The sequence below is a fragment of the Salvelinus namaycush genome, chromosome 5 (genome assembly GCF_016432855.1).
Source record: "Salvelinus namaycush isolate Seneca chromosome 5, SaNama_1.0, whole genome shotgun sequence".
NCBI lineage: Eukaryota > Metazoa > Chordata > Actinopteri > Salmoniformes > Salmonidae > Salvelinus > Salvelinus namaycush.
Window position 1 is genome coordinate 38,929,011 of NC_052311.1, and position 24,152 is coordinate 38,953,162.

The 24,152-nt window shown below is 39.8% G+C and overlaps 1 protein-coding gene across 1 annotated transcript; it reads left to right on the forward strand.

Moving 5' to 3' along the window:
• Positions 1-396: 396 nt before the first annotated feature.
• On the forward strand, positions 397-23,850 carry LOC120048255 (vascular endothelial growth factor A-A). Its single transcript, XM_038994090.1, has 7 exons — positions 397-1,102; positions 2,387-2,429; positions 14,037-14,233; positions 14,847-14,923; positions 15,458-15,490; positions 20,803-20,934; positions 22,215-23,850. Exons 1-7 carry the CDS (start codon positions 1,034-1,036, stop codon positions 22,234-22,236), a joined length of 573 nt encoding a protein of 190 aa, XP_038850018.1. The 5' UTR covers positions 397-1,033; the 3' UTR covers positions 22,237-23,850.
• Positions 23,851-24,152: the final 302 nt, after the last annotated feature.

Here is a 24,152-nt window from a genome sequence, read left to right on the forward strand (position 1 = left end):
CACCTTTGGTTGCAAAATAAAAAGTATGTAAATTATAATATTTCCACAAAATGGTAAAGGCTATCGCTAAACTATTATTTGCAGCTTTTGAATGATTCATTGTAGCCAGAAAGGCAAAAAGAGACCATGAAAGGCACCAACAACACAACTAACTATTGGACATTTAATACTTACCATTTTAAACGTGTCATGTATTATATTTTGAGTCAAAGTTGTCACTTAAACACTCACCAATTCGCACCATGTGAACATCACAGTTAAATGTTTTATGGGAGCGCGCCCACCACCCCTCGCCTGCCAACCAGTACCGCCCACATTGGTGATCTAGCCAATGAGCGCAAGCATCATCCTACTGTAGACACGTCCGATTGCTAAAGGCAATAGCTCATGATCATAGAACAGTAAACGCGCTACACGAGCGAGAAACGGAGGTGTATGACAAGATCTCCCTATTCTGCGCCTGGACGTCCTAACCTTGAAGAGAAACAAAGTCATAGTAAAATACATTTTAAAAATCAAGACAAGGAAAGGGAGACCGTTTCAAGGAGGATTGCTAACGGATCACTTTGCACCGGCAAACGCTCACACTACTCTGATCAATTTGTAATAACTCAGCCGCCGCTTTCACACGGTGAAGGCAATGCGTAAAGTTGCATTCAGAAGTTGGTGAAAGTTGTCATCCTGGTGAGCAGATAATAGGACGGAGATGTTCAGTCCATTATGGGGTTTCTAATGTGGATGTAGAATAGAAATCTTGGAAGAGTCTCCGGATGACCGACGCATTTTGGATGTTACCTTTCTTTGGGGCTATTCTCTGAGATTCCTTAGAGGCGGTTGCAATACAAAAAAATTAAAAAGGATTCCTCTCAGGTGGCACATCTGCCATGTTTGGATGGATTAGATTTTTACTATAACCAAGGTTATCAAGAAATTGTTGCATTTTTTCCCCTGTTTTTTCTTTATTATTGTGTCTGATCCAAACGACAGCTGAAATTTTAGTACAACTGTCCAACTCACCTTCGGAATTACAATCATGAACATTGGCAGTTTTGTACAATTATTATTTGCAGCGCTGCTTCAGCTTCATTTGTATGCAGTTAAGGTGAGAATTATATTTAAATCGGAGGGGGATCAGATGCGTCAGATGAATTAGGAATATAATGCTGTTCATGTTTCATTAATGAGGTGATCGCCCTTGTCGCTCAATCTCGTCACTTGCTGCTAGGTCCGTAGGTCACTTATAATGTATTCACTTTCTGTGAATCATAGGCCTAAAGAGAGGTTTTATGTAAATGTTGAATTGTTAATCCTGACGTTTGACATACATTTTGGTCCTTTTAGGAAAAAGTGTCATAGGCCTATCCAATTAACGCTGTATTTTCTATTATTATTAGGCTATTATATTATAACTTTTGAAAATGCACAATGCACCTGGCATTAATGTCAACAAAATAGTAGGATAGGCTAAATCGGAATTTTGAGTGATGTAAAAGGGAAATGAGTTGCATCATTACACTAGCATAATCCAAAATCACGACAACGACATAATTCAATTGGATTCCTTTGTAATAAAATCACGACAACATAATGTCACTATTCCCACTGGGCACACACTGGTTGAACCAACGTGGAATAGAGGTTGAATTGATGTGTGTGTCCAGTGGGTTGATTCCAATATTGGCAATGTATTTGCTCTCATTTGTAGACTAGTCTACTGTAATGAAAAGCAAAGTCCAGACGACCTGTCTCTTGAGAGCGCAAGGATAGTGCAAACCTGTTGGCCCCTAACCGAATAGGCTAGCTGGTCGCAGAGGGTATAAAGTGTCAACATGTATTTCACTCCGTACTCAAGGCTAATAATATCCCGTTTCTATTAAACTTAGGCCTTGTTCATTAAAACATTCACTCAAATGTTTATGGTAATCAGTACAACCAGTAAACGCTAACAATGGGCAACCCAGCTCACTGTCTTTCATCTATAAAATTAAATCGGCTTCTTTCTCACGCAATATTGAAGAGCTATTGCAACAGTCAACGTCAGGTGATAACGTGACTGAAGCGCTGCTGTGATGCCATTTTCTCTCTTCACTTGCCCATAGGCGGGAAAATATTCAATGAAGTAGGCTAGCTGTCATAATAAAGGGGGAATGTATTGGAGTCTTGCTGTATAATAAGCTAATGCCATACATTGATGCATGGCTTAATGACATACCAAAATGACTGTGCATGCAATTACATTATGGAAATTATATATACATAATTCAGGGTGGCAAAACTGCCATGCCTTTTTAAAACGTGATGCATAGCCTACCATAGAAAAAATGTGCATGACATAGGATAAAACATTGAGCTTGCTCTAATGGCTTAAATGTTTGCATTTTTACAGACAGCCCACATACCCAAGAACGGGGAGAAGAGTAAAAATGATGGTAAGTGCCGAATGTACAAATGTATTACAAGTGCAATATTGTAGAAGTTTATTCTCAGTGTTTACCTTTATTGGGGGATTTGGTGTGTGTATAGCCACCTAGTGGACATATTCTGAATCTGAATTTTCCCAGAGCAGACTTTTTCAAGTTTATGCCTTCAATGAAAATTCGTTTTTGACAAATTGGCTGTTGCACATGGCTTTTGCACATGGCTATTGTCATAACAAAATCTTTACATTGTGTCAATGCTCCCTCTCTATCAGTGAGAGTACCTATGAGTATCATATAGGACCGAATTGTACTATATTGAAGTCTTAGTGGTCAGTCCCTGAGTGAAAGGCTGTACTTGGGACTTTGGAATTACCATAAAAGTGTGTCTGATCCAAATAGTCTTCTATATATTAACAGACAAGGTTACTGCATGAATTCAAGGCCACTGCTGAATTCATGTTTTATTTTGCCTTTTTCTTTCTCTTGTGATTTGGGAACATGGTAAACACATGGTCAGATTGTATCATTTATATTGGACAAAGCATGTATGCATGGTTATGTTTGTTTATTGACAGTGACAGAGTGTGTTTCACTTGTTAGCTGTGTTCAAGGCTAGCCATGTTAGTCAATAGTGGACACAGACAGGTTACTCACTGTGATACGTCAGGGACTGGTCCTCAGCAGAGAAAACACGGAAATTGAATTGTGGTTGTTTGTTATTCTCAGCACAAGGGCAGTGACTCCATTCCTCTTCTCTGACACCTGTGAGCGGCTTTTGACCTTCATTTCACACGCACGCACGCACACAGAGAGAAAGCGAGATACAGAGAACCTCCACCCTCTCTCGCTTCAGTTCTCACACACACAGTCCCGCATGTTAACAATACTTCCCCTCAAAACATACTCTCACTAAGACACACTCAATCTCAAAATACACACAGAGACAGAATATCCATATCCTCTAAATCTCATCTCCCCTGCACCAACTACATCCCTTTGTGCCCCAGTAGAAGCATGCATGTTCCCCATTCACTATAACATTGTACCAGTATTCCGCCATCACAGCGATGGGTCACTGCTCTCTCTCTCAAACACTGCTTTAGTGGAGGCACTCCACATAGTTTCCAGGGTTTCTGGCGTCTCCAACTTCCCTCACCTTGTTCGTTGTTGTCTTTTCTTCTTTCTTTCTCACATGAGACGGGATACATAGCGAGGACAGCCCCAGGGCTGAGGACCTTGTCGTGTTGATTAGCTTCCTGAGGCTTCTAAAGGAGTTTCAGTTTAATGAGAGTATAGCAAACTCTGTCCAGCCCAGCACTCCCCATCTATGATTCACATACCCATACACAAAGCAAGGTGTTGATTAAAACGACACGGTTTATTTCTCCTATTAGTGTTTTTAAAATAACCTTTTAGAGAATAGTCAAACACAGAATTTGAATTTGTAAATAAAAAATATAATATTTAGATTTGTGGAGACAGAACAAATAGACTTAATAGTATATTTCCAACTATGGAAAGGTACAGTCATTCAAAGTATGACTGTCATTCAAATTACTATTGTAGAGCATAGAAAGGTTTTGTGACCAATGTTTAATGAGCAAAGGGTGAGGCGAATGGAAATACTCCACATGCATACCATTTACAAACACTCACACAGACAGCGAGAGAGAGTGACGTATGACGTAAAGGTAACGTAAGGGTAATGGCGGACTGAAGGGATTTATGTAGAGCACCTCAAGATAAAACATAATATTCGAAATATCTGCTAAATTAGACTAAAATATTAGCACTACTTAATCTGGTGAGTGATAACCTTCAATCTGGACAATAACACAAAACAAATCCTAAAACTAGAGACATTTATCGACAAATATTACGAAAACAGGCAACAACCAAACATGACGGAGAGTAAGACAGGGGAACCGATTACAAAACGAAAACGTGACTCTTCTACAGACACTGATGATTTAATATTCTCACCACCCGGAATGGTAAAGGTCGAAACCGATCTGTTAAAATCAATAAATGACAAACTGGGTATACTTGAATTAGTTAGTAAGGATATAAAAGAGTTGAAGGCAAGCCTAGAGATGAGTGATGAAAAAGCTGCGACATTGGAGAAGCAAACACACGCGCTAAAAGGGACAGTCAATAAGATTGAAACCGAAATGAATGGAATTAAAAAGGAGAACACCGTTCTGAAGGAAACCTTACTAGACATACAAACTAGATCCATGAGAGAGAATTTGGTACTTACAGGTATCCAAGAAAAAGAAGGAGAAGTTCCTGAATCTATAGTTAGAGAGTTCCTCCTTACAGCGCTTCAGATTCCACGCGAAGTTATCGACAAAATCCAACTTGAACGCGTTCACCGCTTCGGACAGAGAGGGCAGAGGTACGAACGCCCAATCGTTGCCAAATTTGCTTCATTTAAAGATAAAATAATGGTTAAAAGCCTGGGTAAAAGACTTGCTGGGACCAAAATTGGCATGAATGATCAGTTTCCGAAGGAAATTGCAGAACGGCGCAAAGTTCTGTATCCAATTTTCAAAGAAAATAGATTAAAAGCGAAACGAGTAGCTCTCGTCGTTGATAAACTATATATTGATAACCAGTTGTTCAGAGACACAAAGACTACTCCATGGTTATTTTAAAAATTACAAAGTTCTCATAGACGAGGGAAATAAACACAATTCAAGCCCGGTTACTGATTGTAACAATACAATAAAAAATATAGCTTTTCTATAAATCTTCACATATAACTAATTGAACACACAAGCACTAATTCAACATAGTGAAGATAAAAACTAAGTAAACAGAAGGCACAGTATGTGTGGATGGTATGGTTTGTGTTTATTTTTTATTTTATTTGTTATGTTTGGAAAGTTGAGTGAGTGAGTAATGAAATGGTTGCATATCCCAGAGCCAATGTATTGCTGTGAGCCGGGTATGAGAGGGCTTTCAATGTTGTTCAGATGATGGATATACTTTTATAATGAATTATACGTCTTATTTATTTATTGTCCTATCATGGAGAACTACATTTTTTATTTATTTTTTTATAAATTATATCTAATTATTTATTATCCTATTTTAATGGTACGGTCCATGGCACTATACCCTAGACACCCACCTGAATGACCCAGATACTAAGGAGAAGTCCCTAACTGTTTTATGTGCCCGCTGTAAGCGGTCTGTATGCAGCTAAAATGAGGTCAGAGACCAAGAGCAGCACTGCCCCCTCAAGATTCTGAGCCTGCTTGGCAGGGTTGGTCCTGCAAAGCCAAAGCCCCAATAAGGGAGAGCATAATATACAAGGAAATTCTCAAAGCTGCTAATGAGAACCTTGACGACCTTGTACCTAGCCGGTGGGGATTCCGGTGGGGTGCCCCCACCCAGGCAGTGGCAGTGCTGGCAACACTAGCTGCAGTAACCCATGGGGAGGGGGTCACACTCGGACATTCAGAGAGGGGGTATATTATTGTGGCCCTGGCGGCACAAAATCAAAGTCGGACTGCATGGAGATGCGTGGGGACATGGTCATGACGGGTGGCCGTATTGTGGGTGTTTCAGGAATAAGGTGTACATTTGACCTCCATTATCTAGGATATGACAATGGTAAATAAATCTCTCAATTTTTGCTAATTTTTTGTGCGGTCTTGCAGGCCTTCTCATGCAGCTGCAACTGCAAGTGCATTTGTAAATCATGACCCATCTTGAGTTGGGCTCTGGGATGGTGCAATTGTTGAGAAAGTGAGCTTATGGTTGTGTGGGGGTAAGGGCTGAGTGTGTGTGGGTGTATGTGTGTATCCCACAACTGTTGCGAAGGAAGAAGTAAAAGATGTTAGGGACAATAGAGGATGATCCACAGATATATATAATACAAATCGAGGTGAGGGCAATGGAAATGCATATGGTAATTGATCTTCTTCAATTCGGTAAATGGCACTGTATGCTCTTTTCAAAGAATGGATCCCAGTCGGTTCAGGGCTATGGGATACAGGGGGTCGAGGGTGGTCTACCGGGCATTGGGATGACAAGCCATCTCGAGATGAGGCCTTTTAGCGGGTGGAATAGTAGGGACCAATTGGAGGTTTACTTAGTAGAAATGCAAATATCATGGTACAACTATATAGACACTCAATCATTATGTTACTTTTTAATAGTACGTTTACAAAAATATATTCTGATTAAAAGAATGAAAGGTGTGTCTCATTATGGTAAGTGGTGAAATAAGTATAGCCAGTTACAATTGTAATGGCTTAGCAGATAATAAGAAAAGACGATCAGTATTTACCTGGCTAAAAGAGAAGGATTATAATATCTATTGTTTACAGGAAACCCATTCAACAGTTTTAGATGAAGTTTTGTGGAAAAAGAACTGGGGGGGCAAAATATATTTCTCCCATGGGCAAAGAAATTCAAAAGGGGTGATGGTTTTAATTAACAATAATTTTGATCCAAATGTGCAAATTGTCCAAACAGATCCTCAAGGTAGATGGATTATTTTAAATATGTTATTGGACAATAAACAAATATGGCTTGTTAACCTATACGGTCCGAATAATGATGATCCAAGCTTCTTTGAAAATATATATAAGAATTTATCAACTCTACAAGCAACACTAGACTCTATTATTATAGTGGGAGATTTTAATACGGTCTTAAATACCTCTATAGACCGGAAAGGAAATCACACTACAAACTATCACCCTCAGGCACTTAAGGAAATCATGAATGTCATGGATATATTGGAATTAGTGGATATATGGAGACTTAAATACCCTGATTTAGTGAGATATACATGGCGGAGGCTGAATCAAGCTAGTCGTCTTGACTACTTTCTTATACCATTCTCTCTGGCACCAAAAGTTAAAAAAGTGTTGATAGGGGACAGAATGCGGTCGGATCATCACATAATTGGCATATATATTTCTCTTACAGAATTTCCACGTGGGCGAGGATATTGGAAATTTAATCAAAGTCTACTAGATGATAAATTGTTTAGAACTAGGACAGAAGATTTTATAACTGACTTTTTCAGACATAACATAGGTACAGCAGATCCCCTTATTGTATGGGACACTTTTAAGTGTGCCTTTAGAGGCCATGCAATTCAGTACTCATCTATAAAACAAAGGGAATTTAGATCAAAAGAGTCCATATTAACAAAGGAAATTGAAGGACTAACAGTACAGTTAGATAGCAATAAAAACGGTACCATAGAGGCACAGAATAAGTTAGAGGAAAAACAAAAAGAAATGGAGGAACTTATTCAAGAAAGATCCAGTGTAATACATTATAAAAATAAAGCGAACTGGATGGAATATGGGGAAAAATGCACCAAATTCTTTTTCAATCTTCAATATAGAAATGCTACCAAAAAAAATGTATTAAAACTTGTTACAAATGATGGAGTCACGCATGATTCACCAAATGATATTTTGAAAGAGGAAGTAAAGTACTTTAAGAATATGTTTTCGTTTCAGGCTCCTCCATCTCCACTAACTGAAACTAATTGTATGGATTTTTTTCCTATTAATAATGTAAAATTAACATCTGTACAGAAAGACTCATGTGAAGGCCAAATTACAGAGGAGGAACTGCTTGATGCAATTGGGGCCTTTAAGGATGGGAAAACTCCAGGGCTGGATGGCATACCAGTGGAAGTATACAAAACTTTTTTTGATATACTCAAAGGACCATTATTAGCTTGTTTTAACCACTCCTATATAAATGGTAGATTATCAGACACGCAACAAGAAGGTCTGATATCGTTATTACTGAAACAGGACCCAAGTGGTATATATAAAGATCCAGTCCAATTAAAAAATTGGAGACCTCTTACACTTCAGTGTTGCGATGCAAAAATCCTAGCAAAATGCTTGGCGCATAGAATAAAAAAAGTTTTGTCAGATATTATTCATCCTAATCAGACAGGTTTTTTACATGGACGATACATTGGAGATAATATAAGGCAAGTACTGGAAACAATAGAACACTATGAAATATCGGGGACACCAGGTCTGGTTTTCATAGCTGATTTTGAAAAGGCTTTTGATAAAGTACGACTGGAGTTTATATATAAATGCCTAGAATATTTCAATTTTGGGGAATCTCTTATAAAATGGGTTAAAATTATGTATAGTAACCCTAGGTGTAAAATAGTAAATAATGGCTACATCTCAGAAAGTTTTAAACTATCTAGAGGAGTAAAACAAGGTTGTCCACTATCGGCATATCTATTTATTATTGCCATCGAAATGTTAGCTGTTAAAATTAGATCAAACATTAATATTAATGGATTAGAAATCCGTGGCTTAAAAACTAAGGTGTCATTGTACGCTGATGATTCATGTTTTCTTTTAAAACCACAACTAGAGTCTCTCCACGGCCTCATAGAGGATCTAGATACCTTTGCTATCCTCTCTGGATTAAAACCAAATTATGATAAATGTACCATATTACGTATTGGATCACTAAAAAATACACATTTTATATTGCCATGTAGTTTACCAATTAAATGGTCTGACGGAGATGTGGACATACTCGGTATAAAAATCCCAAAAGAAAGAAATGATCTCACTCCAATAAATTTTTATAGAAAGTTAGCAAAAATAGATAAGATCTTGCTACCATGGAAAGGAAAATACTTGTCTATTTGTGGAAAAATCACCCTGATTAACTCTTTAGTCATATCACAGTTTACCTATTTGCTTATGGTTTTGCCTACACCTAGTGACCTGCTTTTTAAATTATATGAACAAAAAATATTCCATTTTATTTGGAACGGCAAGCCAGATAAAATTAAAAGGGCCTATTTATATAACGAATATGAATTCGGAGGGCAGAAATTATTAAATATTAAAGCATTAGACCTCTCACTAAAGGCATCAGTCATACAAAAGTTATACTTAAATCCAAACTGGTTCTCTAGTAAATTGGTACGAATGTCTCATCCTATGTTCAAGAAGGGCCTTTTTCCCTTTATTCAGATTACACCTGCTCACTTTCGGTTGTTTGAAAAGGAAATAATCTCCAAAATATCCTTATTTTTTAAACAAGCCTTAGAAAGTTGGTTGCAATTTCAGTTTAATCCACCTGAAAGGACGGAACAAATAGTACAACAAATATTGTGGTTAAATTCAAATATAGTAATTGATAAAAAAACTGTATTTATCGAAGAAATGTTTAAAAAAGGTATAATTTTTGTGAATGATATCATAAATAGGACTGGTGGAGTTATGTCACACATGCAGCTCACACAGACATATGGAAATGTCTGCTCTACCCAAAATTACAACCAATTAATTGCAGCATTACCACAAAAATGGAAGAGGCAAGTAGAAGGGGAAAAAAGTAAGGAACTTGTATGTCGGCCCTGTATTAAAGAACATAAATGGTTAAAGAAAAGTGTGATAAATAAAAACATATACCAATTTCATTTAAGGACCAAAAAACTGACAGCTGTGCCATATAAATTGCAAAATAGTTGGGAAGAGATGTTCGATGTACCCATTCCATGGCACATGGTTTATGAATTGATACGCAAAACAACGCCGGATTCAAAACTTCGAATTTTTCAATTTAAATTATTGTACAAAATTCTTGCAACTAATAGAATGTTATATATATGGGGTATACAATCTTCCCAGCTCTGTAGATTCTGCTGTGAGGAGGCAGAGTCATTAGACCATTTATTTTGGTATTGTCCATATGTAGCTCGTTTTTGGTCACAGGTCCAGGAATGGCTGAAGAATTGCAACATTTGCCTAGAACTAACGCTACAGATAGCAATACTGGGGGATTTGAAAAGCCATAGTCAATCAATCAATAATATAATAATTATTTTAGCAAAAATGTTTATTTTTAATTTACAATCTGTAGAAGCTATGAGAATAGGAAGGTTCAAATCTTTTGTGAAGCATCACAGCACAGTTGAAAAATATATGGCAAATAAAAATCCGAAATGGATGATGTTGGAAGATAGATGGGAAGGGTTGAGTGGAACTGAAGGGTGGGACTAATAACAAGATAAACAATGTAGGGCATACGGGATCTGTGAAATGTGTATAGGTGCGGAGCTTTTGTGAAATAGCACAGTTACAAGTGGAAATAAAATTGGATGGACAACAGAAATAGAGGAAGGACTAAGAACAAACAAGAGAGAACTATTATAAAGTAGTCTGTGTCTGTAAAATAGGTATAAGATGTATAAATTGAAGGTAAAAGCAGAAGTGTTTATTAGTTTACTCCAATTGGGGGAGCGGTGGTAGGGTTGCGGGGAATAATAATAAAGGTATATTCTTTAAAAAAGTATGTATGTCTATATAGGTATGTGTATGTATATATGTATATATGTATGCATGCGTGTATGGATATATATATTTACCCCAAAAAATATGGGGGATTGGAAATGATGCAGACAATTACATTGGAAGCAACATTCTTTCCGCAATATTAAGCTGATCCACCCCCAAAAAAAAAAAAAAAAAAAAAAAAAAACACACAGATTTACGCATGGGTTTAGATATATCCTATAGGATATGTAATCGATATAACAAGGGTGTATCTGGCACCACAGCATATTGCATTCATTCTAATATACATATTCTTGACATGTCTGCTTTTCCCTCAGATTTCCCTCGATATTTTCTATGAAGGGGAGTTGTCATTATATGTGGTTGTGTCTGTGGTGGTTGCTTGTGAATTTGGTCAGAAGAGGCTATATTACTTGTCACCTAAATAGAATGTATTGGAGTCTTGCTGTGTAATAAGCTAATTCCATACATTGATGCATGGCTTAATGACATACCAAAAATGATTGTGCATGCAATTACATTATGGGAATTATATATACATAATTCAGGGAGGCAAAACTGCATTGCCTTTTTAAAACGTGATACATAGCCTACCATGGAATAAATGTGCATGACAGGCTAAGACGTCAAGCTTGCTCTAATGGGCTTACACACACACACATACTCACACAATCACATTAAAACAAATGTTGCCTAGGTACTAGAACGCTGCTAGACAGAGTGTGAAGCAGCAGCTGTGCAGAGGGAGACTGTGGGGCTCCGCAGAGCCAGAACAGCACAGGGAGATGTGTTGGGCTGGTGACCTTGGGCTGTAGACTATGGCAGCGAGAAAGACAGACAGCCCCCCCCCCCCCCCCCCCACAGGCCTACATGCTGGCCTGGGCCTGGGCTTCTCCTCTGAGAGCAGGTGCTGGGAGGGATAAAAGGAGGTAGTGGACACTGCATCTGCTGACCAGGCAGGTCATCCAGGGGCTAGCAGCGGTGCATGGTTTGAGAAGGAGTAACAGCCAGCTATGGCAGGCAGTGGTGTTTCAGGATGTTGTTGTAGCATTAGGACGTTACTAACCAGGCCGACTGGTTAAGGGGTGGGCTGCCGGGGGTCACATGTCAAAGGTGAACCCTGGCACCGCACAGCCTGAGGTCATGGGCTGCTCGGATGACCTGGGGGTCAGGAGGGGGACGGGGTCACTGGGAAACCAGTCCATAGGTTGGAGGGTGGGGGATTATTCTCGGATGGAGAAAGGTAGGGTTAGTCAGCATCTGAGGATTTTTGGGTTGTATGTATATGGCGTGTGAGTGAGTTCAGATCATGTAGCTTAAACGTGTGGATGCGTTGTAATTGTCCCTGTGTGTGGGTTTGAATGTGTGGTGGTTTAGGGCTGGGCTGTATACCTTATTTGATGATATACCAGTATTGATGCAGGAACCGGTTTGGGTTTTTACTTTACCTTCTATACCGGTATTTGAATGTTTGGTTTGTTAAATGTGATATGCTATGTGTAATGTCAATTTATATAGTTTACTTGCTACTTAAAAAAAAAAAATTGTTGAGTCATCTCTCTCCGGGCCACTTTCCACACAGACCTAGACACGCCCCCTGTCACTCAAGGAGCGCATTTGAGGTTAATCAACCACGAGACACTTGCGTTAAGTCTGCATTGTCAATGCAGCACCGTTGATGATAACAATGCTGTTTTCACTTTGCTTCTTAATATAAATCCACTAGCGTTCTATAATGACTCTATTAGTTTGTGTTTCGAACATCAGCAAACAGCTAGTTTGTCTTTTCTTCACAAGTTGCGCTAAATCTTGTGAGATGCTAATTGTTAGCCGCTAATGCTAATAGCTAGCTGATAAATGTACCGAGTAAGAGCAAACGTAGCTAGCTAATACAGCCTGATAATACCAGTGATGGTGTAGATCTAAATCAGCATGTTGTTTGTGCAACAGTATCTTCTAAATCAAAGAGGAATATATTAGCTACATGAAGTAGCTAAGAGAAAACATGCAATGTAGCCAGCTTATAGGGTCCCCTAGGAAACACTTATCAACACTTTAGTTCCTACCCTGTCACAATAACTCCTCCCTGGCATTTTAATTCATTGTCATCTCAAACAACACTGTATTCAAAGTGCCAACTATTATATTCTAACTATAGAATTAGAACAGTCATTCTATTTCCATGATTCCAACAGTTTTGGAGTGCCCCTGGCTATCTGTAAATTAAAAAAACAAGAACATGGTGCCATCTGTTTTGCTTAATATAAGGAGTTTGAAATTATTTATACTCTTACTTTTGATACTTAAATAGATTTTATCAATTACATTTACTTTTGATACACAGGTATATTTAAAACCAAATACTTTTAGACTTTTACTCAAGTAGTATTCTACTGGGTGACTTTTACTTGAGTCATTTTCTATTAAGGTATCAAAGCTTTTACTCAAGTATGACAATTGGGTACTTTCTCCACCACTACAACTGAGTGCAGGAAATGCAGAAATTATAAAAGTGCTGAAATTTGTTTTGGTTGAAGTTGAATTGAACAGTATAAAACAATAACAAAGGAGAAAGACCCATTGAAATCACTTAGAATGTATGTGTTGCCACCCTAGGATCACTCACTACTCATAAAGCAAATGTTAAACTTTTACTATTATCAAAAACTAAAAATACCGTCCATTTTTTTTAAAAATAGCGTGATATAATATTTTGGCCATATCGCCCAGCCCTAGGTGGGCTTTAGACAGCTGTGAGCACATGCGCAGGTTTGACATGATTTTGTTTTGTTTTGCTGGGGGACATTAAGATCCTTGTCAGCACAATAGTCTTCTTTGTTGCATCTGAAGCCATATATATGTGGCTTTGTTTATCTGCTAAGCTGGCTTTAGTAATGGGAACCACTCAGGAAACAAATGCCTGTACCTTTTGACGACCACAAAGGCACACAAGTACTCTCTTCCACTGCCAAGCGGAACCAGAGCAGATGGGGGGGGATGACAGGGAAATAGGAAATAGAGGAGGCATGGAGAGTTAGGATAAAGGAGAAAAGGGCACATAACTGGGGAATGAGGGAGGAAAGAAGGATGAAAGAGAATGCATTGGAGAGTTTTACAATGTGGAGAGGTTGGATGTGCTGTACTCTACAGTATAGCAGTTTTGTGGTAGGGTTGCCACTGATGTTGCTGTCTTCTCCTCAAGGAATCTTACTGTTACTGACAGTTATCTATGGCACAGTGAGGATGAGAAGGAAGCAGTACTGATGTTCTCCCTCTGCTCTTCCTCCTGCAGTGGTCCCGTTCATGGACGTGTATAACAAGAGCATGTGTCGGACACGGGAGATGCTGGTGGACATCTTCCAGGAGTATCCAGATGAGATTGAGCACACCTACATCCCCTCGTGCGTGGTGCTCATGCGCTGCGCCGGATGCTGCAACGACGAGGCGCTCGAGTGTGTCCCCACGGAAACAAAAAATGTTACCATGGAGGTAAGCACCAACTCCAATTCTCGCCGGGACCGGTGAACAGGGGATTTGTTCAACCCTCTCTCTCCCCTCTCACTCTCATTCCATCTCTCTCCTATCACTTACAACCCCCTCTCTCTTCCGTATCTCTCGGTGTCCTTTCTCTCTTCCATTCCTCTTCTCACTGGTTATCTAGGTCTCTCTCTCTCTCTCTCTCTCTCATGCTTTGCTTTTCTCTCTGTCCCATGGAAAAAGTGAAGCAGCAGGGGCCTGGCATGTCAGCTATTTTGTTTACCCTTGCACACCCTGTTTACGCCCCTGTTTATGTGGTTGAAGTCTCTCTTGGCTACAGTCAGGAGTTAGGACTTACTGTTGGCATGAGCCTAGGGTGGAAAGGAATAAGCTATAGGAATGTGATACAGCACATACCTGGATATGGTGTCGGCCTATCTTCACCGACCGGTTAGCTACTAGTAGTCAGCTAGTAGTCAGACTGTGGCCACTATGTCAATGGTCAGAGCAATCACTCACTAAGAATCTCTGAGGTAGTAATGTTGCGGCAGAGGAATTTGGTTTGGGTGGATTGACACTTTTTCAATGTGAATTTTAATGTTTCATATCTTATGTTTCTCTACAGGTAATACAAGTGAAACAGAGAGTATCGCAGCATAATTTTCAGTTAAGTTTCACAGAACATCGAAAGTGTGAATGCAGGTAAGAATCTTTTCTCAGGTCTATAATGATTTCATGCTTCACTGTTTTGCTTACTGGTTAAAGGTCCAATGCAGCTGTTTTTATCTCAATATCAAATCATTTCTGGGGAATAATTAAGTACCTTACTGTGATTGTTTTCAATTTAAATGTTCAAAAAGAAACAAAAATAGCTTCTTATTTTGCTATTACTGTTTGGGAGTGTTCTGAGTAGGGAGTTGAAAACTGAAAACTAGCTATTTTTGGCAGAGAGATTTGTAAATCTCTTTCTTATTGGTCTATTAACTAATTATTTAGGCCAAAACTCCATCCCACCAAAACAGGCTGACATTTCAGCCGGTCTTTTCAAACAGCTCTTACACTAAAAGGGCATTATCATAATTTTTTACAATTTTACAGTATTGTTCCAACCTCATAGTGTGGAAATATATATAAAACATAGGAAATCATGTTTTTGACTGCACTGGGCCTTTAATAAAAAGCTAAATATAAATATAAAGCTAAAGGTTTTGTTTTCTATTTTCCTCTTAATTTCAGACCAAAGCCAGAAGTTAAGGCAAAGAAAGAAAAGTAAGTACATGTTTTGCGTTGTTATTGTTGAGTTATTTGTGGGACGAGGGGAGGGAGCTGTCTGTGTTCAGTTTGGCTTCCACTCTGATATTCAAACTGTCAAAACAACTCTATCTGCCAGCCCCAAAATATCTGAATATTTTGATTGACCAGTTTCCCAACCAATCATCAACCCGTTCCCACAGACACTTTAACTTAACACAGAGGGCTGGGACCTAATCCTCCCGAACCAATAAGTATTCATGTATTCAGTATTCCCCATTTTGATTGGCAACATGCAGATGAGAAGAAGCCAGCTGGACACTGTGGTACCAGCAACAATGTGGGGTAGCACTAATGCTAATGCTAATAGTAATGGTGAAGCTACAGTATCTTTTACCCCTGCTGCACTGAGAAGTCAGCAGCTGCCCTGCTCCTGCTGATAGGACTGAGTCGATCATTTTAAAGGGTGGTGAGAGGAAGTGTTAGGTTGCCTTCTACAAGTGATTGGGATTATCAGCACCTCATAGGCTCCTACACCACACCACATAGCCCTGTCTCTCTCTTTTTAACATAGCGAAGGAGGGGAGGTAGAGGCCTAGTTCTCCATGTTCCCTTCACACCTTTTGGGAGTTAGAGGACTAGCAGCACACCTTGTGGGAAAAACAGCCTCTCTTCTCTATCTTTACTGGTGCTGATAAGCTCTTTTTTACGGGGTTTGTTTCAGTTTGTCGTCCTCCCAGGGTCTGTTTGTTTTATTTTCGGTTGGTTGAGTGCTTTACTGTGTGGCTGTAACAGTTGGGTTGAGGTAGTTAGCTAGCGCCAGACCACCCGCGACTGGCCGGGCTGCCCAGCAGCCTTCTTCTTAGCTCCAGTTGCTCATGCCTGACCCTCGGCCCTCGTGGCTACTTCCACACTGTAATCATTGCAACAGGTGTCATTCAGTTCACCCATTTTTTTTTTTAAAGTTGTAAATAGTGGATGAGCCTGGAGACGGAGACGCAGTGGACGTGGTTAGTTACAGGCAGTGTGGAGGGAGGGAAACAGACTGACTGTCAGTGTTGATGCAGGGGTGTGTGTGTGTGAGATGTGTGTGTGGTGCATGTCTTTAGCCACCTCAGTTGCAGCTGGCACGTCAGAGGACGTCCCTTGTTTTAACTGGATAAGAACCACGCAGGGTTAAAGCCCCATGGATCAGTGGAGGAGAGATGGGATCATGTTAGCTACCTGAGAGGGCTAAATCAAATCCATTTGTCATGAGGCTGAGCTGAGCCTTGTCCCCGCGCTGTGCCACACACACCTCTGCCTGCCACCCAGCACGTAGGCAGACAGCTCACCCTAGCCAGGCCAGGGTGGGGTGCAGGGAAAAGACAGGCCATTCATGAGCTCAGACATACCCTCAGTCATTCACTCAAATGCATACTGTACATAATACTAAAGACCAGGTATTCCCAAACTGGGGTACACGTGCAATGCCGTCGGGGGCACGACAAAGATTACATTTGTTTAATAAATAAATGATTATTATTTTATTTGTATTATTCTTCACACTTTCAAACAGTCCATTTATATTTTCCAACGGGGCTATACATTTGGCTAAGGTTTTTTTTCTTGCCTGAGTAGCCTCGTTTCACTGCCAAAAATAAAATGAAACCATCTAGTGTTCAGCGAAATAACAACACAATGTCAAATACATGTAGCCTAGTCAAATAATGAACATCTAATCACATTAACCGTTACTCTCTCATGGGAATTCCACTAACGGTCCGTATGTAGCCAAACGTAGCTGCTGCTCATTCCATTTGCTCGAAAATGTATAAATGTTTTTTAAAAAGTATGGCCCGCGTCCATAGAGACACATACCAGCTCTACTGGTATAACCAGCAGTACTACACCTGTCGACGACACAAGTTGTTCTGCTTCCACGAGCACATCCAATGCTAGCATCAGTAATTCTACATTTATTGTTAGCCCAGCTAGCTCTTTGTCACTTCCTACGAGCCGGGTTGTGACGACAACTCACACTCATTCTTATGTTTAATAAATGAATCGTATAGCGTGTGTGTGGCAGGCTTACAATGATGGCAACTGGTGCTAGAGGGGGTACGCAGCTGGAGGTAGAATGTTTGAAAGGGTACGGGACTATAAAAAATTTGGGAACCACTGCTCTAGACACATACTTGGGGCTCTATTTTAACAAACCTAACGCAATGGTAAATATAAGCGCAGGATGTAGCGCTATAGGTTTAGTGGCTTAAATGGCTTACAGAAACGAAATAACAAATGAAGACCTATCTTTGCTAAATATGTTAACTTTAACCCATTTGCAGTCCACATTGTTCTAAGTAATTGTATGGCTTAATAGCATTCACATTTAGGGGCTAGGCCTACTGTAAATTGCATTTTAGCAGAGCACGGACATGCCAAACATTGTCAATAAGCAATATTAAATTCATTATGGATTTGGCCTACAAAGAGAACGAATAGTTATAATCAAATTCTAAACAAAACAAGCAATCTTATTAGAATGCTTGTTTTTCTTTTAATGTTATTAATGTTAATGATATCATAAAATCTGCAGGATAAAAAGAAACATATTGCTATTGAACCAGCCTTCGTTATAGTAGGCTTAAGAAAGGGCTTGGGTTTTGAACATATGAAACAGAAAACAGGCAATTGTTATAGGTTACAGATAACTTCTAAATACGAGGTTCATCGGTATTCAATGAGGTTCTCATCTCTCGTTTCATGATGGGCATGACACATCATGGAGAAGGGTTTACACACATCCAAAATTGGACCTGCATGGCTAAAATAATGTGGGCCTACATACAATGCATAGATAACAAGGGAATGTCAGCTCACTGTTTTACTCCTTTCAAACGTTATATTTTAATAAAGTTTTGGTGATTAAGATTTATTTCCAGGTTGTCTCAGGAGCCAAACCCTTTATCGACAGTCTTGACTACTTCACGATTGCATTGGGCAGGACTAAAAAAAGCCTTCATTGAGAGGAGGGGGGCTATACTTGATTTTTAACCAAATAAAACAAAATGTTTTTTAAAATGTTTCTATATACAAAGTATACAGGAACATTAGGCTACTCTTGTTCCATGCGCATATTGGCAGTGTGCATCACTGAGTTTCCTCTGTCAACATTCATGCCATAACCAACTGCGTTACCGCTAAAACCAGCTTTTGGTTGGTCTTAAATATCCCTACCAGCGCTGCCTGAAATTAGCACTTTGGATCATGTTTTTAAGGACACGCCTAAAATATTTCCACCCCTCCCATCTTGGCGCAAGCGTGCTGATATAAAACGGGTACATTTTCGAACCTGGCGTTAGGGCCGGAAAATGCAAGTGCGCTAGTTTTTACATGACGAAATTGCAAACTAAAGCGCATTTCACAGTAGTACTGCCTTAATGCCAGCCGAAAATAGAACTCTTGATATGCATAGACTGATTTACAAAGGCAACAGTGGATGTATTTACATTGACACACGCATTTACATTGAGACACACACACACATACACACACACGCGTTCAAACAGGGATCGATCCCACTGTTAGATTAGAAGGGAGATGCCCGACTTGATTGATTGTCTCCTCTTTGGCCTAACCTCTATTGATTGAACTCTGTATGATTGTCCCTGCCTCCACTTAGGTGTCTTTTCTCTTTTGCCCTGTTCTCTATTTTCTAGGGGCAATGACCAAAAGAGAAAGAGAAAGAGAAAGAAAGAGAGAGACACTGGCACGATGAGGTCTGAGGCCTATGCCAGCGCCTCTTCTGTGGCGTGTCTGCACATGGGCACTATGTCTCTCTTGATGGTTGGCTTGATTTTGGAGGAACTTGTTTGGATCTTGTAAAATGCAAACCTCTTTTTGTTTGGAATGAGGAGGCTCCATTTTTTTAAAGAAACCTTTTTTTTTGTCTGGCGTATGCACCACTTAAGTCCATGGCGAGGGCAGTAATGTGAAGTTGACGTGAGTGAGAACTGTCAGGTAATGATGATGTCTGTATGAAGCTTGGCTGTCTACCACCCCTCACTAATCCATGGCAGCAGGGTCGATGCCATGTTGAGTCTACATGCTGCTAGGAGTTTGTTCTCTGTTTCTCTGTTGCCTTTTGTTTTAGCAGATAGGTGGATGAACCAACACTATTGTCTTAAATTTCTACCACAATAGTGTCAATTGGTTTGGTTACTTTAAGTACAGACAGGCTTGGCTCAGTTTATGTTTGATTAGAGTTATTGTCACCTTGATTGGTACCCCCGAAAAGGGCTGCTTTGGGTTGCTTTGTTCATGCTTTTAGACGGGAAGGTCTTGAACGTGACGCAGGCGTGATCTGACCTCACGTAGCTAGTAGAAATACGGCCAACTGAGTTGTCTGAGACAAAGCGTAGCTTCATCTCGTCTGATGCATCACAGCACTCCCCTGTCTCTGTCCTTGTTTTGTCTCACATGTTCACCTCGATAAAAGATACTGCATCTTTAAGCACCAGCGACGGCATCTACTTTGACTTTAAACTAGGCTTGTGAAAATAATACGATTAGATTGTCTTTGATCTGTATTTTATAATCCTTACATTGTGCCCGAGCCTGCGCTTACTCAGCCAAGCCATCATTCTAATGTCATCCTAACATCCCATTAATTTGTGGCAATCATGTGAGCATGTCTGTAGGGTAATTGTAGTGGGAAATATAGGCAGATTTTTGGGAGGAATAGGTTTTTAAAGATGGCTGCTCCCTTGTGAGCATGTCATTGGATGGATCGGGAAGCAAATGCTATGTGTTCTTTGTTTCTGCTGTGGACTTTACCTTATCACCTGCACCTGTATTGTGTGTGTGTGTGTGTGTGTGTGTGTGTGTGTGTGTGTGTGTGTGTGTGTGTGTGTGTGTGTGTGTGTGTGTGTGTGTGTGTGTGTGTGTGTGTGTGTGTGTGTGTGTGTGTGTGTGTGTGTGTGTGTGTGTGTGTATACAGGATCATGTGTGTATAAGTGCAAATGTTCTCATTCAATGTTGCTTTTCATAGACCCAATCACACATGTGCTTGTCATGCCATTAGAGAGGATGAATGAAAGAGTGTGTGAGTGTATGCAAGCATGATGAGGCCCATGTGTGTAGAAAAGTCTACATGTGCTCTCTTTCTAACCCGATCACAATGCTCCACAACCTCAAACAACTTTCACACCACCCAGCGGCTGCAGAAGTATTGAGCTAATGTTGCTCAAATGTTTGTCCAATGTTGGTGTGTTGGGGCGGGGGCTCTATAGCTGGATACGCTCTATAGCTTAGACCTCTCTCTCTCTCCCTTTTTGCTTCCCTTGCAGCCACTGTGAGCCTTGCTCAGAGAGAAGAAAGCGCTTGTTTGTGCAGGACCCTCTCACCTGTAAATGTTCCTGCAAATTCACACAATTAGACTGCAAGTCCAGACAACTTCAGTTAAACGAAAGAACTTGCAGGTTTGTTTACGAAATATTATGATAAACATCGTGACTTGATCTATACTCCATTCATCTACATCCATCCACCTGTTTGCACTTCTGTCACTTGCTTGATTTTCTTTCTCCTGCTGAGAAATGCATGCTTCTCACTTGCTTATAGAATATGTTTTTGTTTGTATAGAGAATTGTGTGGGACTATGTTTGCTTGTAAGTGTGTTTGTATTGTCTGTTGTCGTGCGTAATATTCTGATACTCTTCTTAACATCATCCTTGATGTTAGAACTGTGACTCTATTATCGTGTGTTCTATAAAGGTAGTATATTATAGCTAGCTAGTGTAGTGTATTCCCTTTGCATGGTAGACACTTAAACTAGACAATACACAAAAAACAGCCCGTTTCTCGCTTTAGATTCCCTTTATATTAATGCAGTATCTATATTATATATACTAAATTCTAGCACCAAGCAAGATGTGTGTAGGGGGTTAGGTTTTATGTGTGTGAGACAGTCCGCACCATATTTGGTCAGTCTGTAGTAATGCCCATTTATTCTGACCCACACTTATCATCCTACTTATCATCTCCCAACATAGTCTCCTTATCTCTTTCCCATCACTACATGGATATATATAACCACCTGCGTAGGAGGGGAATTTTAGCGTCCATTGTTGTTTTTAACTTCGACCAGTCTTGATCACACAAATGGACAGACATGTTTATAAGTCAGCACAGTACAGGACTCAAGACGAAACTAACTCATGCATGACACTAACACTCAAAGGGAAAGTGTTTCCCTTGGTTCGTAACCGTGAACCCAACAGGCTCTTAATTGAGTGAATGTAGAGCTGGTGTCCATGCTGCTCGTTTCTAATGGTCCTACTCATAACTCCTACGACGCGAAGCCCTAAACTCAATTACTAATCGGGGATTAAAACTCCATCTCCATTGGTTGCAAATAACGTCTGTATTCAGTCAGTGGCCCAATGGAGATCTGACTGCTTCCGGTGAAACTCCCACAAGGCTTTGTGTTGATGACCTCCCTTGACACTACTATATACATCCCTGACCTTTGAACCTTAGGGGCCCCCCACACAGTGTGCTGGATTTAGAGAGCCACACATGAGTGGGGTGACCAGCGACATGATTCCAATTGGTCATGGGTCAGAGGAGGAAGAGGGAGGGGCTGCAGGAGTTTTCCACATTTGCGGTGATGTGATTGGCTCAAGGCTACACCCCTGCTGGGAGGAGGATTTGTTGCCCATTTTCTAACCTACTGTCTGTCATGTCTTGTCATCCACAGATGTGACAAACCAAGGAGATGAGATGAGGAGAGGGAGAGGGGGACAATGAAAATGAAGGAATATTTTCTTGGCACAGCACTTTGAAACCTGAGGACGCATTCCCTGGATGGACAGAAAATGACAACGCAAGAAAGAACGAGCAAGAGTGAACGATGGAGAGAGACTGAGATAACAACATGCCGTTGTATATTTCTAAGATATATATATTCTAAAAGGACAATGACAATGTGTATTGCTGCTATAAAAAATGAGACATTATAAAGTGAACGAATGCGCCACTGTCTGGCGTGTGAATGGGGCAAATGTTTAGTTTCCAGGGTGTTTGGGCCTTCGCGTGGATAGGACTGAGAGTTTTTGTCAGAATACATTTTATTTTATGTAACACTTCACTGGATGTTGGTCTGCTGTGGATATGAGTATCTTAAATATATCTATATAAAAACGAAGCGAAATTGTGACCATAACTTCACTGCGAGGTGCAACGGGAGCATGTTTCTCCTCAGACCTCTGAAGGTCTGGAGAACTGTCAGAAGGCATAACTATTTCCTCTATGGGGTTAAGTTTTTGTCACCACCGTATCGACTAACACCAGATAGGACTCGGTGTGACAATACTTCTAAAGGGATATTAAATGTAGGTATATATGGAGACGAGAGAATACTGAACTTGATTCCATCTTCCGCCAAGGAACAGTGGCATTCAACTCACCACTGTCAAAATCAATGATCTCTATTTGCTTTGTTTAATGCCTTCATTTGTTTTCCAAAGATATAATTGCACACACACATGAAAGAATAGTCCATTATGGATAAAAATAACGATCTGTATATACTTACCTAATATCCCTTTGTCTAGTACACTACATCTAATTTATAATGCTAGAATATTTTCAGTTTTCTGTGCATTTAATTTATATATTTATATACAGTGTTATGGTTGATATTGATATTACTTCTTCACCTGGCAATGTTATCACCAATCTGTTTGGCCATGGAAAACATTGAAAACTGTAGACGTATTTCTTTTTTTTAAAAGAAGGGGAAAAAGAACAGAAAGATAAAACTTCAACATTCCTGAAAATTAGATACTGTATGTTTTTTGGGGCTAGAGGGGCTGGTAGCATGTGTCTTGATTTTGTTACAAACAAACCCTGCCACAAACATGTTTGTGAAAAGACGCACAGCCAACGTTGCAGTTTTAAGCTTGAGTCGGGACACATGTTTTTGCACTTGAGTGCCCGAAGACACGTCATGAGGAGGACTGAGGGCGTCTCACTGACCTTGGTCATCTTGGGCAAACTCCACAGTGAGAGACTGAGACTCTGGCCAGCCCAGTTTAGGCCAGAACATGACTTGGTATAGTGGGGAACCAGGAGCAGTAGAAGGAGATGATGCTCTGCCCTTTTATGAAAAAAACAAACATTCTATTTGTATGTCAGTGTCAGAAATGCTTTTTTGTTTGTTGTATCATGTACAGACACATTTTTAGTATATTTTCACATTAATATATTTATTGGTGCTGTAAAATTATCCATTTTACAGTAGTAACATCTTTTTTTTGTTTTTAGTGTAACTATTAACTATATTTATTTAGAAAATATATTGTTTTTTATTAAACAGAAAATGCAGTTCTCTTTGGAAGCCTATCATTTCAACTGTTTTGAAATTACCTCTGACATTTGGATCAATCTAAAATAATTTGATCAAGTAACAATACAACACAATCCTACTTTATTAATCATTCCTAAGCCAATTGATAAGGCATCATAAGAGTACAAGACTACATTAAAATACATGAAATGCAACATACAGGTATCTGAGAAAATAAAGGAAACACAAACATAAAGTGTCTTAATAGGGCGTTGGGCCACCACAAGCCAGAACAGGTTCAATGCACCCTGGCATAGATGCTACAGTTGTCTGGAACTCTATTGGAGG

What these genes read in the sequence shown, in the direction of transcription:
- LOC120048255 (XM_038994090.1), top strand. Translation starts at nt 1,034, where the DNA reads ATGAACATTGGCAGTTTTGTACAATTATTATTTGCAGCGCTGCTTCAG. An exon ending in CATCGAAAGTGTGAATGCAG is followed by an intron (nt 14,924 to 15,457) that starts GTAAGAATCTTT and finishes TCTTAATTTCAG; the next exon opens with ACCAAAGCCAGAAGTTAAGG. An exon ending in TTAAACGAAAGAACTTGCAG is followed by an intron (nt 20,935 to 22,214) that starts GTTTGTTTACGA and finishes TGTCATCCACAG; the next exon opens with ATGTGACAAACCAAGGAGAT.